This window comes from Macrobrachium nipponense, chromosome 28 (assembly GCF_015104395.2).
Source record: "Macrobrachium nipponense isolate FS-2020 chromosome 28, ASM1510439v2, whole genome shotgun sequence".
Lineage (NCBI taxonomy): Eukaryota > Metazoa > Arthropoda > Malacostraca > Decapoda > Palaemonidae > Macrobrachium > Macrobrachium nipponense.
Window position 1 is genome coordinate 68,195,953 of NC_087217.1, and position 24,790 is coordinate 68,220,742.

The 24,790-nt window shown below is 44.0% G+C and overlaps 1 protein-coding gene across 1 annotated transcript in view; it reads left to right on the forward strand.

Moving 5' to 3' along the window:
• The window catches only part of LOC135201854 (galectin-4-like), a 218,109-nt gene that overhangs the window by 117,480 nt on the left and 75,839 nt on the right, over nt 1-24,790 (forward strand). Inside the window, 1 exon segment of the mRNA XM_064231146.1 lies at nt 13,197-13,301. Coding sequence (XP_064087216.1) covers nt 13,197-13,301 — 105 coding nt within the window.

Consider the following 24,790-nt stretch of genomic DNA (forward strand, 5'->3'; position numbering starts at 1 on the left):
ATCCCTGTCGCTTCACGGTTGGAGGCTATCAACTATCTCCTTCGAGAGAGAGGCTTTTCTCAGAAATCAGCTGGGCACATGTCCAGCAATCTTAGGAAGTCATCCTCCGCAGTTTACCAAGGCAAATGGGTGATCTACTGTGATTGGTGTCGTAAACGGGGTTTTTCTCCACTCGCGACCTCTATTCAGCGAATAGCAAACTTTTTAACCTTCCCCAAAGACGAGAAACATTTGTCTGTTTCTGCTATTAGAGGCTACAGGGTAGCACTGAGTTTGGTGTTATGCCTGAAGGGTATTGACATCTCCTCTTCCTGGGAACTTTCCCTGCTAGTTAAGGGGTTTGAGCAGTCGAGTTCTCTTAGAGAGCTCAAGCCTTCGACGTGGGATGTTTCCTTGGTGCTTAAGAGCTTAACTAAGAGTCCATATGAACCCTTGCGTCGCTCATCTGACAGGAACCTGATGCTCAAGACAGTTTTCCTTTCGGCTTTGGCATCTTCCAAGAGGGTAGGAGAGCTCCACGATCTGAGTTAGGAGGTGAAGCACACCAGGGGTTGGAAGTCAGTGTCCTTCGAATTTGTCCCGGAATTCGTGGCCAAGACCCAAAATCCCTCGGTGCATGATGACAGGTTAGTTTCGTTTTCCATTCCATCACTGACTGACTTTGTGGGTGGTGATGCTCAAGAGCTTTTGTTGTTCCCTGTCCAGGCCCTGCATTGCTATCTTAAAAGGACTCGGCACCTTAGACCAGGCTGCCGCAGACTTTTTGTTAGTACAGGCCGTACAAAGAAAGAGGTGTCTAAGAATACTATATCTTTTTGGATACGGGAAGCCATCAGACAGGCATACTTGACTCTTGATGATTCTATCACCACATCTGTGGCTAGAGCACATGACGTTAGGGGTATTGGTCCCTCTCTGGCTTTCAAAAAGAACTTGGCTGTACATAGAGTGCTGAGCGCTGGTACTTGCTTACGCCAGTCCACGTTCACCTCCTTCTATCTTAAGGATGTTGCCCATAGATCTATGGACACGTTTTCCCCGAGTCCTGTGGTGGCTGCCCAACAGGTTGTGTAACTCATAGTTGCCCTTAACGGGGCATCTTTGTATCTTACCTAAGATGATTGTGTGGATGAGAGAATGAGTAAGTTGGCTGGTCTCCTTTCTCTAGTACCTTTCCTTCTTCCTTCGGGTGGTTTAAGGAATAGACATGTCATTTGCTGGACCTGATACAGGTGAGTGAGGTAGTCATACTGGTAGTGTGGTTGTGCAATGTACAATATCTTACCCACTATTTGGTAGCATAGGCTCCGCTCCTGGGCAAGGAGGAGTTGGGAGTACTAGTGTCTTGGTTTGTTATTGGACAGTCAAAGTTTCTCTTTGGTTCCTTATACAATGGTTATCCCATATATCATTTATGTCACTCAGGTTCTGAGTGGTTAGATACCAGTGTATATAGCTTCTCAGCGGGCTTCAGTCCCTCTCCAAGACTATTTCTTTTGAGAGCTGGACTGGCGGGTAGGCCCCCAGCCGATATAGGATGTCTTATACCTCCCTCCAAGTGTGAGTCTATCTTATTGTTAAGACCGAGGGTTTGTTCGCTTATGAACAAATGACAAATTTTCTAAGACAATTTGTATTTTTCATAGCTACAAACCTGAGGTCTTAACGTTATAGTACTGCCCACCTCTAGCCGCCCCTCTATTTGTTAAGTCATCCTGAGTTGGGAAAGACTGCCGTAGATGAGCGGTGTTTGACCACTCTTCACCCGATCTACGCATGTGTTACCAGATATCACAAGATTCCTTGCTTTCATCTGCTTTTTAACCGGATCCAGCTAGGCGCTAGAAATTATCCTATTTTTAAGACCTCAGGTTTGTAGCTATGAAAAATACAAATTGTCTTTGAAAATTTGTAATTTTCTGGACTTGGAACTCCTCATTATCTATTTGAGGTCTCTTCCCACTTGGAGGACTCTTGTGTCTGATGGTTATCAAGCTTAGGTTACTGTATTGCTTGACTTTGGTCTTTCCTCCACACAACTTGGACTTCGGGAGTGACAAGAATATTTCTGGGCTCAGCTCGTGTCGCTGCGCGAAATATCCTTTAATCTATTATTTCTAGGGTAAATGTACTAACACATACCAGAGAATAAATAAAATAAAGAAAAAGGTCAGTATAACTGACTCGCTCACCCTCCAGGAGGGTGTCGGTATGAACACTAGCGAGTGAGACCACAACCACGAGCCAAATGCCAATAGAAATCTCCCACTACCAAATCCCTCCAAGAGGGGAGCCGACCCACAGAGTGAGCAGCTCGTACTACTACTACTCCATCCCATGCTGTCGACTGCTGCGCCTCTGGTGGCCATCCTTTTCAGTTAGCTCGCACGAGTCACAAGTGCTATTTTTCTCTCTGTGTATTTTGTGCCCTTTCTTCGGATTTTCGATAATGGAGCGTGCAGCTATTGCAGCAGCTAAGTTAAGTACTCAGTATTTACGGTAGTTGGTTTTTTTTTCCGTCCCTGAGACAGTATTTGCCGTTTTTTGTTTTAGGTATAAAATACGTTCTCGGGTCGGAAGCATGGCGGCATGGTCCTGCCGCGTGATGGGTTTGTCGTTCTTGTCTTCCATACCTAGAACATCCCCTTTTCATTTACGCTCTATTTTGATTATCCGCGTTATTAAGGTCTACTCAGGTTGTCATGCATGCATGTTTATCATTCCTTATGTAGGCTTTTTTCTATCCAGACCCTAGTCTAGGTTCTAGTATCGGCCCCTGACTAGCTTTGAGTGGTAGACTTGCCTTCGGGTTAGTCGTACATCTCTGGATTTTTCTCCTGCTATTTTACCTTCTTTCTTTCATTTTTATTTTATTTATATGTGTATTTTGTCATTATTAGGTTAGTTTGGCGTCTGGCTTCGCCTAGGTCCCGGCTCGCAGAGCCTATTCTACCGCTGATCAGTTCGGTGCTTCCACATAGCTTCTCTCTGATCAGTTGGTTTTAGCCCTATGGGCCTATATGCTACCGCTTTTCAGTTCAGGTTGCTTCCCGATAGCTTCTCTCTGATCAGTTGGTTGGCCTAGGTTGGGTTACCGTATCTCAGTTTACCGCCTCGTGGTCACTGCGTGATCACGGGTCAGCCAGAGCCTGCCCAGTCCCCTCTCCCCCTATCCCGCTCTTCCCATAGAGTCGGGCGGGGGTGGGTCGGTCTGTCCTTGCTCGCCTCACATACCCGAGCCGTGCCTCCCCTCTCCCCTCCACCGGAGGGGCTAGGGAGTCGGACAGACCCAGACTGGTTCCGACCTCTCCGCTTCTCGGTCCGGCCGGGTGGTACGTTGTGGGGGGGCCCTGGCCTTCCCCCCCCTCCGTTACTGCCTTGTCGCTCCGGGTTAGCTCGAGCATGTATGTCCTCTCGCCCTTCCCTCCTTACTAGAGCTCCTCCCTATCGGAGTCCTGGTATCCAGCGGAAGGAGATAGTCCAACCATAGTTGGACCGGTGCATACAGCAGGTCTCTACTAACCTCACCGTTAGCTGAGTTACTACACTCCGCTTCAACTGGACCTAGTCCGGTTCGCTTGTGTTTAGGTTAAGTTATTTTAAGTTTATCTTAAGTATCTTAAACCATCCCCCCCCTCCCTTTCATATTTTACCGGATCTCTCCGGGATTATAGCCTATTCAGGCAATGCAGGGAGGGGTTATGCCCAAATTTTTTCGAGCTCGGCATGTAACGGAGTTCTTTTGCCCTTTAGTCTGTAAGTGATATCCCTTTAAGATACTCATGTGTCTTCCCACTTACAGGCCACCAACTGTGAGCATCCGGGATGTTCCGCTACACTTCAGGACCCCTGTGGACACGAAGTTTGCCGGTCCCATGCTCCATGCGCGACTCCGCACGGGGACATCCAGGTCTGGTACCATGAAACGTGTACCATATGTTACGATCTGGTGAGCCAGCTTTGGAAGGCGTAAGTATTCCACCTCCAGTAGCTGCTTCGCTTCTTTTAGTACTTAAGTTTTCATCATTTATTAACTTAAGGCATCTAGTTTAAGTTATACTCTAAGTTTAGTTTTAAGTGATTCTTAAGTCTAAAATACGCCCTCTCTTACAGGCTCCGGCAGTAAGGGATACAGCACTGGCTACCCTGCGGGCCTGGGTCGGAGGTTTTGGCAAGAACGCCGCCAAGGGTCAGCCCTACATACTTGAGAAGCGATTGGCATTGCTCATCTTTCCCGGAGGCAAGGCGACAGGGTACGTCGACCCGGTAGAGGCGGACCCGTCTATTGCCTTCATCCAACAACAGCTGGCGGCCTCCTTAACTGAACAAGACCAGGATATCTCCCACGGATGTCGCTACCCTGGATATTAATGTTGAACCTATGGTAGGTATAGACGACCTGTTGGTCGAGGTAAGTAATGCAGGTACCCAAGGGTCTCCCTTGGGTCTGTCTGTCTCTTCTACTCCTGCAACCTCTCCATCCTTCCAAGGCTTTACGGCTGATGAATTGTATACTCCTCCTGAGGCTTCGGTTAGACCTAAGATCAAGTCTAAAGTAATGACCTTGACTAAGACGTCATCGTCTTCGAAGAAGACGTCCTCGTCTTCTTCCTCGCGTAAGTCTCCGGCTCGTAATCCCGGCCCAGACAGGTCTAAAGGGTCTAGCTCCGGCTCTAAGTCCTCGAAAAGAAATAAACCCCAAGGAGAGATCTCGCACCCCGGCAGTATCACCAGTTCCGCTACCTTTGGTTCCTATTCAGAGCCTACCCTCCACCTCCGCAGCAGCTCCGGCTTTGGACTCCAATGCTGGCCTGTTGCAACAGGTGGGCGATCTAGTGGGATCCCTTAAGAGTAGTATGGGAACAAATGATATCTCGCCTATCGGACAGGATCACTTCTCAGGATTCTATTATAGCCGGCCTAAGAGAAGCCCCTCTAGCCTCTCCCTCAACCTCCAACACTAGTGGATCTCAGCTTCCCCCGTATGACTCGCTGCCCGCTTTCTCATGAACAATCCTTGGAGAGTAGCGTCATACGCCCCCTTCCACCAGGATGGTCTCATCTCCATACCGGAGTTCGAACTCGAAGAATAGAGGACTTCGAGTTCTACCCGGAAGGCCTACAGCCTCCTTTCATAGGCTACGCAAGGCTCACGCCTTCGGCTATGGTTCGGGACGATAGGGTACCAAAGGAGACAGTCCTCTATTCTCGAGACCAGGCTCAGCGAGAATGGCTCAGATGTTTAGAGGACATGGATTGTTCGAACACCAAGGTACAACCATTTAAAAGTCCCTTTACCATTTTCACAATGGATGAGAGTACCCCGCTCCCGTTCCTAACCAAGATAGCAAGGGCGACCATCTCAGCAGCTCAGAAGGGGGAACCCATGCCTCAGTTGAAGAAGCAGATCCCATCTCCATTGCTCCCTTCAATCGGAGAATTGTGTGGGAAGACTTGCCAAATACATTCTCAGCTGGCAAACTCAAACCTGACTGTGCTATGGAGCAGTTTGGTGAAAAGCTACCCAGGCTCCCAGATAGTCTTATTCAGGCTGAATTTGACTCAAAATCTCGACTAGCCAGATCAATCACTCGATGGCTATGTCTGAGGTAGCAACCATGGCTTATGGTTCAGAAACCAATTTTTAAGCTTATGACCAAAGCCCTGACTCAAACGGTGCAGTCAGATATGTACGAGTTTGCCACTGCTAGGACGAATTGTAGGAAGCATGTCCTGCTAGAGGCAACCATTCGACATGAACCGAATAGGTTACTCTCTTCTAACATCTGGGGCGCAGATCTCTTCCCAGAGGCTATGGTTAAGGAAGTACAGGCAGAGGCTACGAGGTTGAACCAGAGCCTTAAAGACCGTTGGGGTCTTACGGCTAGGAGGAGGCAAGACCTGACATAAAGGTAAGGGACAAAGGAAAACCCAGACGTTTCCAACCTTACCAAAAGAAGCAACCGCGCTTCCCTCAGCAAGTTCCAGCAGTGCCGTTAGTGCAGACAGCCCAAACCCTCCACGTCTAAAGGTCAATCACAACCTATTTATGTGATATCCCCTCAGCCTCAACCCTCCACCTCATACGCATCTCTCCAGCTTACAATCAAGCCTTCGAGAGTCAAGCTTCTCAGAAGTATGACCGCTCGGGCAAGGGAGGCAGAGGTAAGCGGTCCTTTCGTGGGAGAGGATCGGGAGCCCCTTCAATAGGGGAAAGCACTTCAGAGGAGGCCGAGGTGGTTACCAGAACCAATGAAGAACTTCAGGTAGGAGGGAGGCTGTTTCACTTTCACCACCGGTGGAACTTCTTCAGCCAGTGGGCTCAGAGCATAGTGTCAAAAGGGCTGGGTTGGAGCTGGTTGACGAACCCACCTCCAGCAGACCTTTCCGTCAACTTCCTTCCAAAGAATTGACCAGAGTACGCAGAGGACCTCCTTCAGAAAGGAGCTATAGCCAAAGTCAAGAGGTTAAAATTTCAAGGTCGCTTGTTCAGCGTGCCAAGAAAGGCTCAAACAAAAGAAGGGTAATCTTAGACTTGTCCCGCTTAAACTTAGCCATCCGCTGCGACAAGTTCAAGATGCTCACGATTCTCACGGTGCGGACCTTACTTCCCGTGGGGCCGTCACCACCTCTATCGATCTTACAGACGCCTACTATCATATCCCTATTGCAAGACACTTCCGTCCATATCTGGGATTCAAGATAGGAGACCAGACATTCTCCTTCAAGGTAGTTCCATTCGGGCTCAACGTGGCACCCAGGGGGTGTTCACGAAGCTAGCGGAAGTAGTAGTGAACAGCTCAGAGCGCAAGGGATTATGGTAGTGGCGTATCTCGACGATTGGTTTGATCTGGGCCCCATCAGTCGAAGAATGCAACAAGGCCACACTGAAAGTGATCCAGTTCCTAGAATATCTAGGATTCAAGATAAACAAATCCAAGTCGAGACTCCACTCCAGAGTCAAACTTTCAGTGGCTAGGCATTCAATGGAATCTATCCTCACACTACTGTCGATTCCATCTACCAAAAGGAGAGAAATAGCGAAGTCAGTCAAGCAATTTCTAAATCACAAACTAGCATCCAGGAGAGCTCAAGAAAGGATCCTCGGTCTCTCCAGTTTGCATCAGTAACGAACATCTTGATGAAAGCCAAACTGAAAGACCTAACCAGGATCTGGCGCTCACGAGCAAATGTCAAGTCCAGGGACAAGCTATCCTCAGTGCCTCTGATTCTAAAGAATCGGCTTCGACCGTGGGCAAAAGTCAAGAATCTATCAGTGTCAGTACCCCTTCAGTTCCCTCCACCAGGGATCACCATCCACACAGACGCGTCCTTAAGCGGCTGGGGAGGGTTACTCCCAATGTAAACAAAAAGGCGTTCAAGGGATTTGGTCACCTCAGTTCCGTCAGTTACCATATAAAACGTTGACTGGAGGCCAATGGCAGTATTCTTGACTCTGAAAAGATTACCTCCCACCAAAGTACTCCCACATAAAGCTAGTCCTGGACAGCGCAGTGGTAGTACATTGCATAAACAGAGGAGGCTCCCAAGTCACGTCATCTAAATCACGTCATGATAGCCATCTTCTCCCTGGCAGACAAATTCAGTTGGCATCTTTCCTCCACCCACATAGCTGGAGTCAGAAACGTCATAGCAGACGCCCATCCCGATCAGTACCCCTAGAGTCGGAATGGTCACTAGACGACAGTTCGTTCCAATGGATCCTTCAAAGAGTCCCAGGGCTTCAGGTGGATCTCTTCGCATCCCAAGCGAACCACAAACTACCGTGTAATGAGCCCCAACCTGGGACCCATCTGGCTTACGCACGGACGCCCTAGCTCTAGACTGGAACAAACTGGGGGAAGATTTACGTCTTCCCTCCAGTGAATTCCTTATGGAAAGTATTGGACAAACTCAGGACATTCAAGGGTCAAGTGGCTCTAGTAGCCCAGACTGGCCGAAGAGCAATTGGTACCCTGATTTTGGAACTGGGCCTTCGTCCCCTTCGGATCCCCAGTCCAAGCTCTCCCAGTCAGTACAAACGAAGACTGTGTTCGCTTCCTCAGGGATTCTCAAAACCCTAACTTTATGGATTCATGAAGTTTGCGGCAAAAAGAGAATTGCGAATATTGACCCTCAGAATATTCTCTTCTTGAATCCGATAAAAGGGATTCAACTTTGAGGCAGTATGATGCTGCTGTCAAAAGTTAGCAACCTTCCTGAGAGAGTCAGATATCAGAATCATGACAGTTAATTCAGCTATATCCTTCTTAGATCCTTATTTGAAAAAAGGCTTAGCAGCTAGCACGATTACGACAAACAAGTCAGCCTTGAAAAAGATATTTCAATTTGGATTTAACATAGACTTGACGGATACCTACTTCTCGTCTATTCCTAAGGCATGTGCTAGACTTAGGCCTTCTGTGAGGCCTACGTCAGTTTCATGGTTCTTAAACGATGTTCTAAAAACTGGCTTCCGAAACCGATAATGACACATGCTCGTTTATGATGCTCCTAAGGCAAAACCCTATTTTTATAAGCCTGGCTTCAGGAGCAAGAATTTCAGAACTGTCGGCTTTATCCAGAGATCCGGATCATATTCAATTCCTTCCCACAGGGGAAGTCCTACTTTCTCCGGAACGTAGCTTTTTGGCAAAAAATGAAGATCCTTTGATGAGGTGGGAACCTTGGAAAGTATTACCTCTTCCACAAGATGTATCCCTTTGTCCAGTTTCAACCTTACGAGCCTTTCTATCCAGGACCTCCTCATCTTCATCGGGGCCCCTCTTTTAAGAGGGAAAAAGGTGGAACTTTATCCATTAAAGCATCAGGCAACAAATCCTGTACTTTATTAACAAGCCAATCCTGACTCTTTCCCAAAAGCACATGATGTCAGAGCAGTAGCCACCTCAATTAATTATTTCCACACATGAACTTCGATGAGTTGAAAAAGTATACCGGATGGAAATCGCCGACAGTGTTCAAAACGCCATTACCTTAAGTCCTTGGAAGCTCTGAAATTTTCAGCAGTAGCAGCGGGAAACATAGTTTCCCCTGACTCTAGTTAATTTGTAGTAGAAGATTCAGTCCTCCTTTCTACCTGCTTCACCCAACAGTTCGTCTATTCCTACCGTGTTCATTTGTACATTCACCTTGTGCCTTAGCTGCTTTTTGATAATGTAGTGGGTGCCCCTTACTTTGGCTAGGGACACTCACAGATGATTATGCATATTGATCTCATGGATGTTACCCCCTTATTTTTATGCTAGGGGATACATCTCATTTATAATGGTTACGGGTTTTGTATATTAAGTCATATACATTCCTTATATATTATCATTGTTGGTTAATTTAATTTGTTCATTTGATTGTTTTAATTGCTATTATATTTTGATACATGCCTTTACACAGATACCATTTTGTTACATGTAAGCCAATTTACCTCTGTACATATGTAAATTACCTTGATGTTAAGAAAACATGTTTAGAATTAAATAAGGTAATTTAAGCAATATTTTTAGTTTGTATCACTGTGTATTTGTATCTTTTTAGCAATTATATCTTTTTTTTATATTTACTTTATTTTATTTGAGACCTATGATTATTTTAATTTATTACTTTTGTTTACAATCTTGTGCTATTTCTCTGGTACGATTTCGCGCAGCGCACACGAGCTGAGCCCAGAAAAGGGATTGGGTTGACGTAAGGAAAAATCTATTTCTGGGCGATTGGCTCGTGTCGCCAGCGAAATCCCACCCTACCATCCCTTCGCCCAAGATTGTCTGCTAACTTCAGGATGGCCACCAGAGGCGCAGCAGTCGACAGCATGGGATGGAGTAGTAGTAGTACGAGCTGCTCACTCTGTGGGTCGGCTCCCCTCTGGAGGGATTTGGTAGTGGGAGATTTCTATTGGCATTTGGCTCGTGGTTGTGGTCTCACTCGCCTAGTGTTCATACCGACACCCTCCTGGAGGGTGAGCGAGTCAGTTATACTGACCTTTTTCTTTATTTTATTTATTCTCTGGTATGTGTTAGTACATTTACCCTAGAAATAATAGATTAAAGGATATTTCGCTGGCGACACGAGCCAATCGCCCAGAAATAGATTTTTCCTTACGTCAAAATCCCTTTTTTGAGCTTTATCTTCACTTTGCCAGATCCATAATCAGTTTTGATGAAATCTTCATTCTGATGTTTGACCATGGTGCTACATGGGCATCCTAGGCCTTCTTACGAGCCTCTGTTAGATGTTTCCCCTTGAGATTTTACTCTCAAGACGGTGTTCTTGATTTCCTTGGTGATCTCCATGCCTTTCAGGTCTTCAGTAGGTCTCTCATTTGTTCCAGTTTGAAGCTGAAAATCAGTCATGTAACAAGGATTTTTACTATTCAACTCCTATGTCAGCCCTGTCTTACCTACCTATCTTCTGTTAAAAAATATTCTTCTGTCCTTGACTAATAAACTGAATCCTTTTGTTGTTCTTGCTTGTTTCATCACTTGAACTATCAGAATCAGCTGGCCAGACAAGGTATTCCCCAAGCTTCTGCATCTTATGACAACCTTGCTATGTTCAAAATCAATGTTCCCAAGGTCCAGGCCTTCTCTTCCTCTTTGGCCTTTAAGTATAATTTGGGATCTTTACCATTCTTAGATTGGTCACCTGGCATGTCAGAACTCATTTGCTAAATTTTACTTTTGTGATTGCATTTATAAAATTATTAATATGTACTTATTGGGACCAAACACTTGGCTGGCCATGCCCTCTCTCTATTTGGGAGTCAGATAATTCAACCTCATCCTCTTTTTGATTCATTACATTTATCTGGTACACTGGAGGACTGTGTAACCTGGTGTACCAGCCATTGTCTCCTTTGTGCCTGAAGAGTGTACTCTGCCTGATTCCCATTGTAAATCCATTACTCAGGAAACTCCCATTATTCTAGAAATTTGCCAGAATTTACCACCAGGTTTTGGTGACTTGACATGCAGTTTTATTTCTTATCTCAGTTTCATCTGGTTCATTCTTCCTCCTAAATTGACTTGTGATTATGGCTGGTGATTGATGATAAAATCATATATATATATATATATATATATTATATATATATATATATAAATATATAGATATATATATCGATATATTATATATATTATATCTAATATTCTATATTAATATATAGACTTCAGGAGGGTCCATGATACAACCCATGTGTTTAAAAAAGGCCATTTGTTTATTAACAGCAAAGACAAACGTTTCGCACTTAACTCAGTGCATCATCCTAGGTCTGTCAAACGGTAAAAGACAATAAAATACATTATTAACATAAAAAAGGAATTCAAAAGGTAATTAAAATTTACAAGTTAAAACAATAAAAAGTAAAAGAGTATAAAAAGTACATAAAACAGAAAACAAAAAGAGACTACCAAAAACACCAACCATCTATAAGCAGGAGAGAAGAGGGAATGACATACAATGACGTCCAAGGCCAGACGACAACTATGCCAGATACAAAGTTCCTGAGGAAGTATTACTATTGAGAGAGGGAACCAGTCTTTTAATATATAACGATTCTAAAGTTGTTAAGTGAGCTGGGTCCCCCTTACATAACCAATTATTGAAAAGTGTTGTTTCAGGACTTCGGTTTTACATAATGCGGCATGATTTCTAATATTAGAAAATTCTGGCTGCTTAATTCTTTGGCCAGTGCGAAAGCTAAAACCCAAATGGCTGCAATATCTGACCTGCAGTAACCTCCGTGTCGATCCAACGTAAGAGCCCACCGACATCCAGGGCATGAAATGGAAATTTATAAACCACATTGGATCGCATGGAGGGACTGCAGGCGATCTTTGAAATTAAAAAATGATCCTATTGTACATGGGTTGTTAGAGATCAGTTTTACGTTAAGACAGGGGATTTCCTGTTCAATTATTCTTGTGAGATTTAAAGAGAATTTGGAGTCAGACATATACGGGATGAGGCATAGAATAATTTTTTTGGGACATCAAAGTTGACTGTTGGAGGTTGTAAGAACTTTGTTAATAAGTTATTAACAAAGTTCTTACAACCTCCAACAGTCAACTTTGATGTCCCAAAAAAATTATTCTATGCCTCAATCCCGTATATTTGTCTGACCTCCAAATTCTCTTTAAATCTCACAAAGAATAATTGAAACCGGAAATCCCCTGTCTTAACGTAAAACTGATCTCTAACAACCCATGTACAATAGGATCATTTTTTAATTTCAAAGATCGCCTGCAGTCCTCCATGCGATCCAATGTGGTTTATAAATTCACATGCCCTGGATGTCCGGGCTCTTATTACGTTGGATCGACACGGAGGTTACTGCAGGTCAGATATTGCAGCCATTTGGTTTTAGCTTTCGCACTGGCCAAAGAATTAAGCAGCCAGAATTTTCTAATATTAGAAATCATGCCGCATTATGTAAAACCGAAGTCCTGAAACAACACTTTTCAATAATTGGTTATGTAAGGGACCCAGATCACTTAACAACTTTAGAATCGTTATATATTAAAAGACTGGTTCCCTCTCTCAATAGTAATACTTCCTCAGGAACTTTGTATCTGGCATAGTTGTCGTCTGGCCTTGGACGTCATTGTATGTCATTCCTCTTCTCTCCTGCTTATAGATGGTTGGTGTTTTTGGTAGTCTCTTTTTGTTTTCTGTTTTATGTACTTTTATACTCTTTTACTTTTTATTGTTTTAACTTGTAAATTTTAATTACCTTTTGAATTCCTTTTTATGTTAATAATGTATTTTATTGTCTTTTACCTTTGACAGACTGATGATGCACTGAGTAGTGCGAAACGTTTCTTTTGCTGTTAATAAACATGGCCTTTTTAAACAACATGTGTATCATGGACCCTCCTGAAGTCTATATATATATATATATATATATATATATATATATATATATATATATATATATATATATATATATATATATATTTTTTTTTTTTACAAATCTTTTGGTAAAAAAATTTAGTACCATTCCCCCTTTTCTCTCTCACTCTCTCTCTTTTCAGATGGATGATAATATAAGAGAATGAACATAGTGTCATGAATAGGTCTTGTGGGTGGGCTGTGCATGTGCATATTGATATTTTATTTGGAAAGTTTCAGATTGTATAAAAATGTCTTTTATTATAAAACTATTATACATATTTATATTTCAGTCTCCACAGCACACTGGTAGTGGCAGCAACAAGGGACTTATAGGTATGGTTACTGGTGCTGGAGCAGCTGTGGCTGGCGCCTTAGGGGTTTCTCACCTTGTTGGGGTAAGATTTATTTTTTATCCAATTAGTAGTTTCACATTTTAAATTAGGTTACTGTGCTTACAATATCGTTAAATTATCAGCTTACAGAATCACAAATACTAAGAGGAAAATATAAGAAATAATTAGTGAGCATACAGAGCACAAGGTTCATGCTCCATGTTTATACCAATTGTTTCAACTATCTATCTGGTGTAGATGGTGCTGCTATATTTTCTAATAAAACAAGTCAGTTCTCTTTACCAAATAATGCTTCTGTTGGTATAGCTTTATCAGTTTACAATGTGTTATGCAATCAGTCACTAAAAGTGTCACCCCAGAATTTTGTGATTTTATGTAACTCGGGAAAGGATATGGAAGACCATCAAATTTATTTTTCATATTGATTGTCAGTTTTATCTAGTTGTATTGATTTAAAATATGTCATAATTATGTTGGTAAGAGAAATGATGTAAAACAAGCAGGCAAATGTAAGTCATATGTGTCAATAAATGTTTGGTGCCTGAAACCCATCATATTAATTGATTTAATTAATAAAAGAGATGCTATATGTATAATGAGTCAAATAGCAAAAATGTAAATCCACCATTGGACATCTATATGTATATTGTTACTGATTTTGTCACAGTTGTTTGACATAAAGTTTATTGAATAATCCATATGACCTAATTCCTAAATGCAGATAAAGGAAGTCAAAGCTAACAGTTAAATGTGTTTTATTTGATTAGGTAAATTTTAGCCAACAGTGAATGTCAAGTTAAAAAAAAAAATTGCAATACACTCCCTGAACTCCTTAATTAGCCCTGGTCACTGACCAGCCCAAACTATATATACCCAAAACTTACCCACTAAGTGGGTAATTTTAACTGTCAGCGTTACCAGCGCTGCAGGTAAAATCTAGTCAGATGAGTTATTAATATTGGCCAATCCTGGAGGTTCAATGGATTCTGACTTATGATGATTCAGTACCGGAGTAATTGAACACGAAACTAGAATCGGATTGTATGATAATTCAGTACAAAATGTAATTGAACAAGAGTGAGAATCAGATTCAGTCTGATTCAGCATTGTTGAACTGTGTGGGCTTGCTGATAGCTATGTAATCCAATATTGTATGTATCCTCATATTATTTTATTATAAGTACTAATATAGCAGTCATATTTTGGTTTGGGATTCAGCTGATGGCGTATGCAAGTTACCTCACCTTATTCAACTCATTCTCAGCCAAGGTATATAGAGGAAGGTAGCATTATTCCCATTGTGCTTCTTGGGCCTATTAGCTAGCTATACCATGCTTTCGTCTTGCAGTAGTCGAACGGGAAGGCGGTCTTTAACTATGTTGACATTTTAACATAGCTAATTATGGTATCTTGTGTCATATAAATCAGAAATCATAAGGAATTTATACATTTCATTGCTTTCCAAGAATATTCCTTCAGGTTACGGAATTCGGTAGTATTACATCTTCAACCTTTTAGCATACGAATTTCCATCAGTAATTACATGATGCTTTGTCAATTACAGTTACAAATATAATTACCTGTTATATTATCAAATTACAATTAAAACTGAAATTTGATATTAAATTGATTAAAGATTTACACTTAGTTACTCTAATAATATGTAATTGATTACATTTCAATTAAATTACAATTACAACAAACTTGCCGTTAACATACAGCCCTATTAGAAAGGAGGGACGTGGCCTAGGCAGGCAGAGATGCAGACTAGTCATTCCTTTACTCCAGATGCAACCATCTCACTTGGTTTCAACAAATGTTCTTCTTCCTAGTTAGTATAAATGAATATCTGGATACTTTACTTATATATAGGGAACAAAGTAATATTGTTCGTCATACCGTGTATTTTTAAAGTGCAAATTTGACTAATGCATCTTATTGTAAAATGTTTTTTTTCTCTCTGTTAATAGATTGTGTTAAGTTCAGCGATTCCGTTTGTTTTCACTCGTTTTCATTGGTATTACAAGCTTTACATTACGGTGGTACCTCGACATACGAAAGTCCCAGCTTACGAAAAACTCAAGTTATGAAAGCAAATACGAAGATTTTTTTGGCTCTACATACGAAAATAATTCAGGTTACGAAAGGTTGTTGCTGTAAAGTCCCGAGATTCGGCCGGACCGCCGAGAACAATTTTAAAACGCACGCGCCGCCAACTGAGTAGACTCGCCACCATCCTCCCACTCTCCTGATGCTAGTCACCGCCATAAGATCCTGCTCTCCTATTATGGAGGAGTTATGGAGTTCCACTTGACAACGTCTGTGTGAGAGAGAGAGAGAGAGAGAGAGAGAGAGAGAGAGAGAAGGGGTGTAATTGCTGTATGAATCGTTTACGACTGGATTGGCTGTTGGGGAGTTCTGGGTTGTCTGTTGGTGCTGCTGGTGCTAGAGTTCTGTCTTTTGAGTGAGTGTTTTTGGTCAGTCTTTGGTGAGAGTTGGTGACAGTTAGTAGTGTCGGGAACAGTTATTTGAAGGCACTGGAAGTCAGTTGATTTTTGTGTGATTGATTTGTTTTATTGATTTGTTGTTAGTTTGGTGTTAGTTTGCTTTGGAGTGGTTGTGCCTGTATTGTTGGATTTGTTGTGCTTTTGAGTTTCTGAGGGTTGTATGTGATTGGTGTGGTTGGGAGTTGAGGTTTGTTGTTGTTGTGGGGTGGCTATTGTGATTCCATGATGTTGTTAGTGGGTGTGTGTGTTGCCTTTTTGTGTTGTTGGTGATTGTTTGTGCATTGGTCTTGGGTTGCGGTTGTGTTCCTTTTTTGTTGTGTTAGTTGTGGTTGTTTTTGCCTTTTTGTGTTGTTGGTGATTGTTTGTGCATTGGTCTTGGGTTGCGGTTGTGTTCCTTTTTTGTTGTGTTAAGTTGTGGTTGTGTTCCTTGGTTGTTGTGTTGTTGTGGTCCTTGGTTGTTGTGTTATTGTTGAGTTGTTGGGTTGTGGTCCTTGGGTGTTGTTTTGTTGTTGGTTTGTCGGTTGTGGTCTTTGTTTTTGTTGGTATCTCTGTGACCTCGACCAGCGGACAGCACAGGACAGCCCAGCCCAGAGTATCTGGAGTGGTTGGTAAGTACATGTGTTTTGTGTTTTTGTTTTGTTTTGTGTAGGTATAGGTCAATTATCCTGCATGTATTTTGTTGTGTAAAGAGAAAAGTGTGACAGAGAGTGAGTTTGGCAGACAGACTGATTAGGTATATGGGGGGGGGGATTCTGCAGCTAGTTTTTTGAGCTTGTGATCCCGCCACATTATTTTTTGGCACCCAACGTGGGGCTGTTAGTGCGGCAGCTGCAGGACAATTGGGGTAGTGAGTTGTGTGATTGATAGAGAAAGTGAGGAAGGAAGGGTTGGAGGAGATAGAGAGAGAGGCTGAAGGAGGAGCTGAGGTTGGCAAGGGAAGCTAAGGAAAGGTTGGAAGTGGAGAATGAGAGGTTGAGGGTAGAGCGTGAAGAGCTGAAGAGCGAGTCTGAGGAAATGAGAGGAATGCTAAGGAGTGCGAAAGTGGAAATGAAAGAAGAGGTGAAAGGAGCGGAAGAGAGAATGGTTGAGAAAATGGATGAAAAATTCGGGGTAATGATGAATGCAGTGCAAGAGATGATGCAGGAAATGATGACGGGATTCGTGGGAGAGGGAGCTGTAGGAGGTAGGCCTACTGGGTCTTGTGATGGGCCAGGAGTGGTATAGAAAGTGGAAGAGCGAGTGGATGAGAGTACGAGTGACGAAGGTGATTTGGTTGTGATAGGTAAGGGAAAGAAGGGGAAGACACAGGATAAGGATAAACCTGAGGACAAGAATAAGAAGTGGGCTGAGGAAAAGAAGAAGACTAAGGGAAAGAAGGTTTGTAAGGGTGTTGGACAAGATGAGACTAGGTCTGAATACATTGGGGAAAGAGCTGAGAGTGATTTGGATAGCGGTGAGTGGAAACAAGTAGGTAAAAAGAAGAAGGGTAAGAAGAGTGTAGTCAAGAGTATGGAAGTGGATTCGCTGTATTCAGAAGAGGGAAAGAAGGGTCAGAATGGGAGGAGCGAAAGTGAGAGTGAGAGTGAGCGGGAAGTACGAAAGGCTGTGTATATGAGAGAGGTGTACCCCGAAGTGCACAATATGAGGACTATGGTAGTAGGGACATAGGGGACTTTTTTAAAAGAATATGAGAGGTATTGTGAGGCAAAGTAGGGAATGTGCCATATGAGAGTGTGAAAGCTAGGATTGTGGAACAGGCTAAGAGGATAAAGAGTAGCATTAGATATAGGAGAAAGCAAGATTTTGAAGAGGCAAGAATGAATGTTGGTGAGTCGTTGTCAATGTATGTATGTGTAGGTTAGAAACATTAGCCAGGGAAAAGTTTGGGGACTAAGGGATAAATGAGTGTAAGGAGTTAGTGCAGAAGTTGTTGGCAACTGTACAGGAGAGTGTATATGAATTTATAAATCTGAAACGTAAGGAGAAAATGCGATTGTCAAATGAAAGGTTGACGTGGAACAATATTTTAGAAATAGTAGAAGATTACGAGTTAGATAGGTGTATGACAGAAAGTAGGAGTGTTAGTGTTAGGACAGAAGTAGCTGAGGTTATACCAGAGTTTAAAAGCTATAGGGAGGCAGTTTTGGAAGGGCCGAGGCGAATGGCAGAGCGAGTGGTAGATAGGAGCATTAGGGCAAGTAACGTGAGTGTAGTTAGCCCAAAAAGAGATAGGAGTGTGAGTGTTGGAAGAGTAGGGTCAGTTAGTCGTGAGTGAGGAGAGCAGTGTTATAGATGTGGTAAGCCAGAACACAGGAAGAATGAATGTTGGTGGGCGTTAGAGCGTGCTTTGGGTGTGGGCAAACGGCATTTAGTGAGCGACTGTAAGAAAGATAGGGATATTAAATGTTGTAGGTGTGGACAGGCAGGGCACATAGCTAGTGGATATCGGGGTAACCGTATGAACTAATTTGTGGCAATTGCGGGAAGAACGGGCATTATGCTAGGATGTGTAAAGAACAGCGTGCAAAGTGTGTTGAATGTGGAATGGAAGGTTACGAGGCGAGTGTGTGTAGGCGAAAGAGGATGAGTCTGCCTGGGAATTTGGGAAACTAGGTGTTGAGGGGATTCAGTTGGGTGGGTCCTCTAGTGTGCAGCAGTATGTTCGGGAGAATGTGTTGAGAGAGTGGCTTGGGGTGAATAAAGGGATTTTGACGTAAGGAAAAATCTATTTCTGGGCGATTGGTTCGTGTCGCCCAGCGAAAATACCCTTTAATCCATTATTTCTAAGGTAAATGCACTAACACATACCAGAGAATAAATAAAATAAAGAAAAGGTCAGTATAACTGACTCGCTCACCCTCCAAGAGGGCGTCGGTATGAACACTAGGGCGAGTGAGACCACTACCACGAACCTCTTACCAATAGAAATCTCCTACTACAAAACCCCCACAAGAGGGGAGCCGACCCACAGAGTGGGCAGCAACTACTACTACTCCATCCCATGCTGCCGACTGCTGCGCCTCTGGTGGCCATCCTGAAGTTAGCAGACAATCTTGAGCGCAGGGATGGGTAGGGTGGGATTTCGCTGGGCGACACGAACCAATCGCCCAGAAATAGATTTTTCCTTACGTCAAAATCCCTTTTCTGGGCTCAGTTCGTGTCGCTGCGCGAAATCGTACCAGAGAATTAGCACAAGATTGTAAAGAAAATAAATAAATAAGGTCTCAATAAAAACTTAAAAAATAAAATAAAGTATTAAATAATTGCCAAAAAGAAATATACATATACATAATTACACAGGTTAGAAAATTACTTTCTTAAAATTAACTTAAAGTTACATATATGTACAGGGCTTACATGGAATATATGTTGAACTTAACATCTGTGTATAGTTATTATATACAAAAGTAATAAAACAATTATAATAAAAATGATTCTGAAACAAACTTAGACAATAATGTAGTAAATAAATTTATATGTCTTAATATACAAAACCCGTAACCATTGCAAAAAGTAGAGTGTCACCCTAGCATAAAAAATAAGGGGACCACATCACAGAGATCAGAATATACAAACAATTGTGGGTGACCCTAGCAAAAAAATAAGGGACACCCACTGTACCATCACAAGAGCAGCTAAGACTCAAGGTAGACGTAGATGAACATGGTAGGTATAGACAAACTGTTGAATGAGATAGGTAGAAAGGAGAACTGGATCTTCAACTTAAGATTAAGCAGAGTCGGGGGAAACTATGTTACCCGCCGCAACTGCTGAAAATTTTCAAAGCTTCCAAGGACTTTAAGTAATGACGCTTAAATACTGTCGGCGATTTCCATCCAGTATACTTTTTTAAATCATCAAAATTCATGTGTTGGAAATAGTTAATTGAGGTGGCAACTGCCCTGACATCATGAGCTTTAGGGAAGGAATCAGGGTTGGCTTGCTTAATAAAGTACAGGATCTGTTGCCTGATACCTTTAATAGATAAAGTACCACCTTTTTCTCTCTTAAAGAGAGGACCTGACGAGGATGAGGAAGTCCTGGACAGAAAGGCTCGTAAGGTCGATACTGGACAAAGAGAAAACATCTTGTGGAAGGGGTATAACCTTCCACGGTTCCCACCTCATCAAAGGATCCTCATTCTTTGCTAAAAAGCTACGTTCCGGAGAAAGTAGAACTTCCCTTGTGGGAAGAATTCTATATGATTCGGATCTCTGGATAACGCCGACAGTTCTGAAATTCTAGCTCCTGAAGCCAAGCTTAATAAAAATAGAGTTTTTCTTAAGAGCATTATAAATGAACATGTCGTATTGTCTGTTTCTGAAGCCAGCTTTAGAACATCATTCAAGAACCACGATACTGACGTAGGCCTCACTGAAGGTCTAAGTCTAGCACAAGCCTTGGGAATAGACGAGAATTAAGAATCTGTCAAGTCTATGTTGAACCCGAGTTGAAAAATCTTTTTCAAGGCTGACTTGTTTGTCGTAATAGTGCTAGCTGCTAAGCCTTTTTCAAATAAAGATCTGAAAAAGGATATAGCTGAATTGATTGTCATGATTCTAATATCTGATTCTCTCAGGAAGGTTGCCAACTTTTTGACTGCAGCATCATACTGTCTCAAAGTTGAATCTCTTTTATCAGATTCCAAGAAAAGAATATTTCGTGGATCAATATCTGCATCTTTTTTAGCCGCAAACTTCATGAAGTCCATAAAGTTAGGGTTTTGAGAATTCCTGAGGAAGCGAACACAGTCTTCGTTTGTACTGACTGGGGAGAGCCTGGGGATTGGGAATTCGAAGAGGACGAAGACCCAGTTCCAGAATCAGAGGGTACCAATTGCTCTTCGGCCAGTCTGGGGCTACTAGAGCTACTTGACCCTTGAACGTCCTGAGTTTGTTCAGTACCTTCAGGAGAAGGATTCACTGGAGGAAAGACATAAATCTTCTCCCAGTTGTTCCAATCTATGGACAGAGCGTCCGTGGCATAGGCCAGAGGGTCCAGGTTGGGGGCCACATAACATGGGAGTTTGTGGTTCGCTTGGATGCGAATAGCATCCTTACTTGTAGGGACCTGGAACCCTCCGGAGAATCCATTGGAATCGAACTTTGTTGTCCAGTGACCATTCTGACTACCAGAGGAACTGAGCGGGATAGAGCATCTGCTATGACGTTTCTCACTCCAGCTATATGGGTGGAGGAGAGGTGCCAACTGAACTTGTCCGCCAGGGAGAAGATGGCTACCATGACATTGATTCAGATGTCGTGACTTGGAGCCTCCTGTTTACGCAATGGACTACCACTGCGCTGTCCAGAACTAGCTTTATGTGGGAGTTCTTTGGCGGACGTAACCTTTTCAGAGTCAAGAACACTGCCATCGCTTCTAGTACGTTTATGTGAAGCCGGCGGAACTGGGGTGACCAAGTTCCTTGAACCTTCTTGAACTGAGAATATCCTCCCCAGCCGCTTAATGAAGCGTCTGTTGTGGATGGTAATCCCCGGTAGGAGGAAACTGAGGGGTACTGATATTGACAGGTTCTTCACTTTTGCCCAAGGGCGTAGACGATTCCGTAGAATCTGTGGGACTGATGACAACTTGTCCCTGGATCTGACATTTGCTCGCGAGCGCCAGATTCTGGTAAGGTCTTTCAGTTTGGCTTTCATCAAGATGTTTGTCACTGAGGCAAATTGGAGGGAACCCAGGATTCTTTCCTGGCTTCTCCTTGAAGCAAATTTGTGTTCTAGAAATTGCTTTACTGACTTCGCTATTTTCCTTTTTCTTGGCTGATGGAATCGACAGAGTATGGAGGATAGATTCCATTGAATGCCCAGCCACTGAAAGTTGGACTCCGGAGTGAGTCTTGATTTTGTCCTGTTTATCTTGAACCCCAGATACTCTAGGAACTGGATTACTTTCAGTGTGGCTTTGTGACATTCCTCGACTGTTGGGGCCCAAATCAACCAATCGTCGAGATACGCTACTACCATTATCCCTTGAGACCTCAGTTGCTGGATGACTACTTCCGCCAACTTCGTGAACACCCTGGGTGCCACGTTCAGACCGAAGGGAACTACCTTGAAGGAGAATGCCTGATCTCCTATCTTGAAGCCCAGATAAGGGCGAAAGTGTCTTGCAATAGGGATATGATAGTATGCGTCTGTAAGATCGATAGAGGTGGTGACGGCCCCACGGGGAAGTAAGGTCCGCACCTGCGAGATGGTGAGCATTTTGAACTTGTCGCAGCGAATGGCCAAGTTTAAACGGGATAAGTCTAAGATTACCCTTCTTTTTTGTGAGCCTTTCTTTGGAATGCTGAATAAGCGCCCTTGAAATTTTAATCTGTTGACTCTCGCTATTGCTCCTTTCTGAAGGAGGTCCTCCGCATACTCCGTCAATTCTTTTGATGGAAGTTGAAGGAAAGGTCTGGGTGGAGGCGGATTCGCAATCCAACTCCAACCCAGGCCTTTCGACACAATACTTTGTGCCCACTTGCTGATCCCCACCGGTGCCGGAAGAAGAAACAGCCTCCCTCCTACCTTCAAGTTCTCCATTGCTGCTGGGTTGAGTAACCTCCGCGGCCTCCCCGGAAGTGTTTTTCCCCTGTGTTAAGAGACCTTCCTGATCCTTTCTGACGAAAGGATCCCTTACCTCTGCCTCCCCTACCAAAGCGGTCGTATTGCTGAAAGGCCTGGCCTTCGAACACTTGGTTGAAGGCTGGGGGAGACAGCGTAGGAGGTGGAAGGTTGAGGCTGGGGGGAAATCACGTAGATGGGCTGTGATTGAGCCTTGGAGGTAGAGGGTTGGGCTGACTGTACCAACGGAACAGTCGAAACAGCCTGGGTGAAGCGTTGTTGCTTTTTCTGGTAAGGCTGAAAACATCTCGGTTTCTTCTGAGCCTTACCTCTTGCTGATTGGTCTTGGCGTCTCTTTGCGGTGAGACCCCAACGATCCTTAAGGCTTTGGTTAAGCCTTGTTGCTTCCGCCTGGACCTCCTTTACCATTGCATCAGGGAAGAGGTCTGCCCCCCAGATGTTGGATGAAAGCAACTTATTCGGCTCATGACGAATAGTTGCTTCCTGGAGGACATGTTCCGACAGTTAGTTTCTGGCTGTAGCAAACTTAAACATGTCAGACTGAACTGTTTGCGTCAGTGACTTGGTGAGAAGCTTAAAGAGTGGCTCAGAGCCGTAAGAAATGGTTGCCACTTCCGTCATTGCCATGGTATTAATGGACCTGGCTAGCCTAGTCTTGGCCTCAAATTCAGCCTGAATGAGGCTGTCCGGAAGTCTAGGCAGCTTCTCACCAAACTGATCCATAGCACAGTCTGGCTTGAGTTTGCCCGCCGAAAAGGTGTTGGGTAAATCTTTCACCACAATTCTCCGAGTGAAGGGAGCAAAGGAGATGTGGGGTCTGCTTCCCTTAGCTGTGGCAACGACTCCCCCTTCTGGGCCGCCGGGATAGTGACCGTAGCTATTTTGGTAAGGAAGGGAAGCGGAGTTCCCTCCTCCATCGTGAAAATGGTGAAGGGACTCTTGAAAGGTTGAATTTTTCGTGTTAGAACAATCCATGTCCTCTAAACACCTGAGCCATTCTCTTTGAGCCTGTCACGTGAGTAGAGGACTGTCTCCTTAGGGGACTTTGTCATCTCTAGTCATGGCTGCGTCAGTGAGTCTGGCGTAGCCAATAAACGGTGGTTGTAGACCCTCCGGGTAGAACTCGAAGTCCTCAATCCTTCGAGTACCACACTCCGGAATTGAAATAAGACCGTCCTGGAAAGGGGCGTATGACGCCACCCTCCAGGGGTTATTCATAGAGAACGGAGGCAGAGAGTCATGAGGTGGGAGCTGAGCTATTCCGGTGCCGATAGGTGGGGGAGTAGCTAGAGGAGCCTGGTTAAGTCCGGCGATGATGTTGTCCTGGGACGTGATCCTGTCGGACAACCGGGAGAACATCTGCTCCATACTGTTCCTCAGAGAGCCGACCAAGTCTCCCATGTGTTGCAACAGTCCAGCATTGGGATCCAAAGCCGGAGCTGCTGCGGAGGTGGTTGGGTAACTCGGAACAGTACCAAGGGGAGAGGAGAAAACGGGCGCGGCGGGGGGGGCCTGCTCCGCCGGAGTACGTGGCCCCTCCTTGGAAGACCTGCTCTTTGAGGATTTGGAGCTAGAACCAGAAGCTCTAGACCTCTCCGCTCCGGGGTTTGATGCCGGAGACTTACGAGATGTTGACGCCGACGAAGTCTTTTTGGACGACGACGACGTCTTTTTGAGGGTTTTTACAACCGTCTGTCCCTTGACCTTAGGTCTTACTGAAGCGTCGGGAGAAGTATAAAGGAGCTCAGCTCCTGTAAAGCCTTGGAAGGAAGCTGGAGAGTTAGCAGGAGTAGAAGACCCAGTGGCGCCCAAGGGAAGCCCTTGGGCGTCCAACGTACCTACCTCGACCAACAGGTCGTCAACACCTACCATGGGCTCTATATTTAGATCAAGTGTCGCGATGTCCGACGAGATATCTTGGCCTGGTTCCTTTAACGAAGCGGCGAGCTGTTGTTGAATCGCCGCCATAGTCGGGGCTGCCTCTGTCGGGTCGACGTAACCCGTCGAATTGCCGCCCCGGGGAAGATTAGGACAGCCAACCTCTTCTCCAGAATGTAGGGCTGTCCCTTGGCGGCGTTCTTACCAAAACCGCTGACCCAAGCCCTCAGGGTTGCCAGGGCGGTATCTCTAACAACGGGGCGGGAGCCTGGAAGAGAGGGCATTCATTAGTTTTAAGTTTAAACTTAAGATTAAAACTTAAGTAATAGGCTTAGTCTAAAGACATATGGGATGTAACATCCCATGTAAAAGAGCTTAAGCTTAAAATAAGAGATTAAAATTAAACTTAAGAACTAAAACATCCTTGGGATTACCGAACGGAGTTGGGAATACTTACCCGTCCAAGAGCTGACTCACAAGATCGTAACAAATGGTGCAGGTTTCGTGGAACCAGACCTGCAGATTCCCGTGCGGAGTCGCGCATGGAGCATGGGAC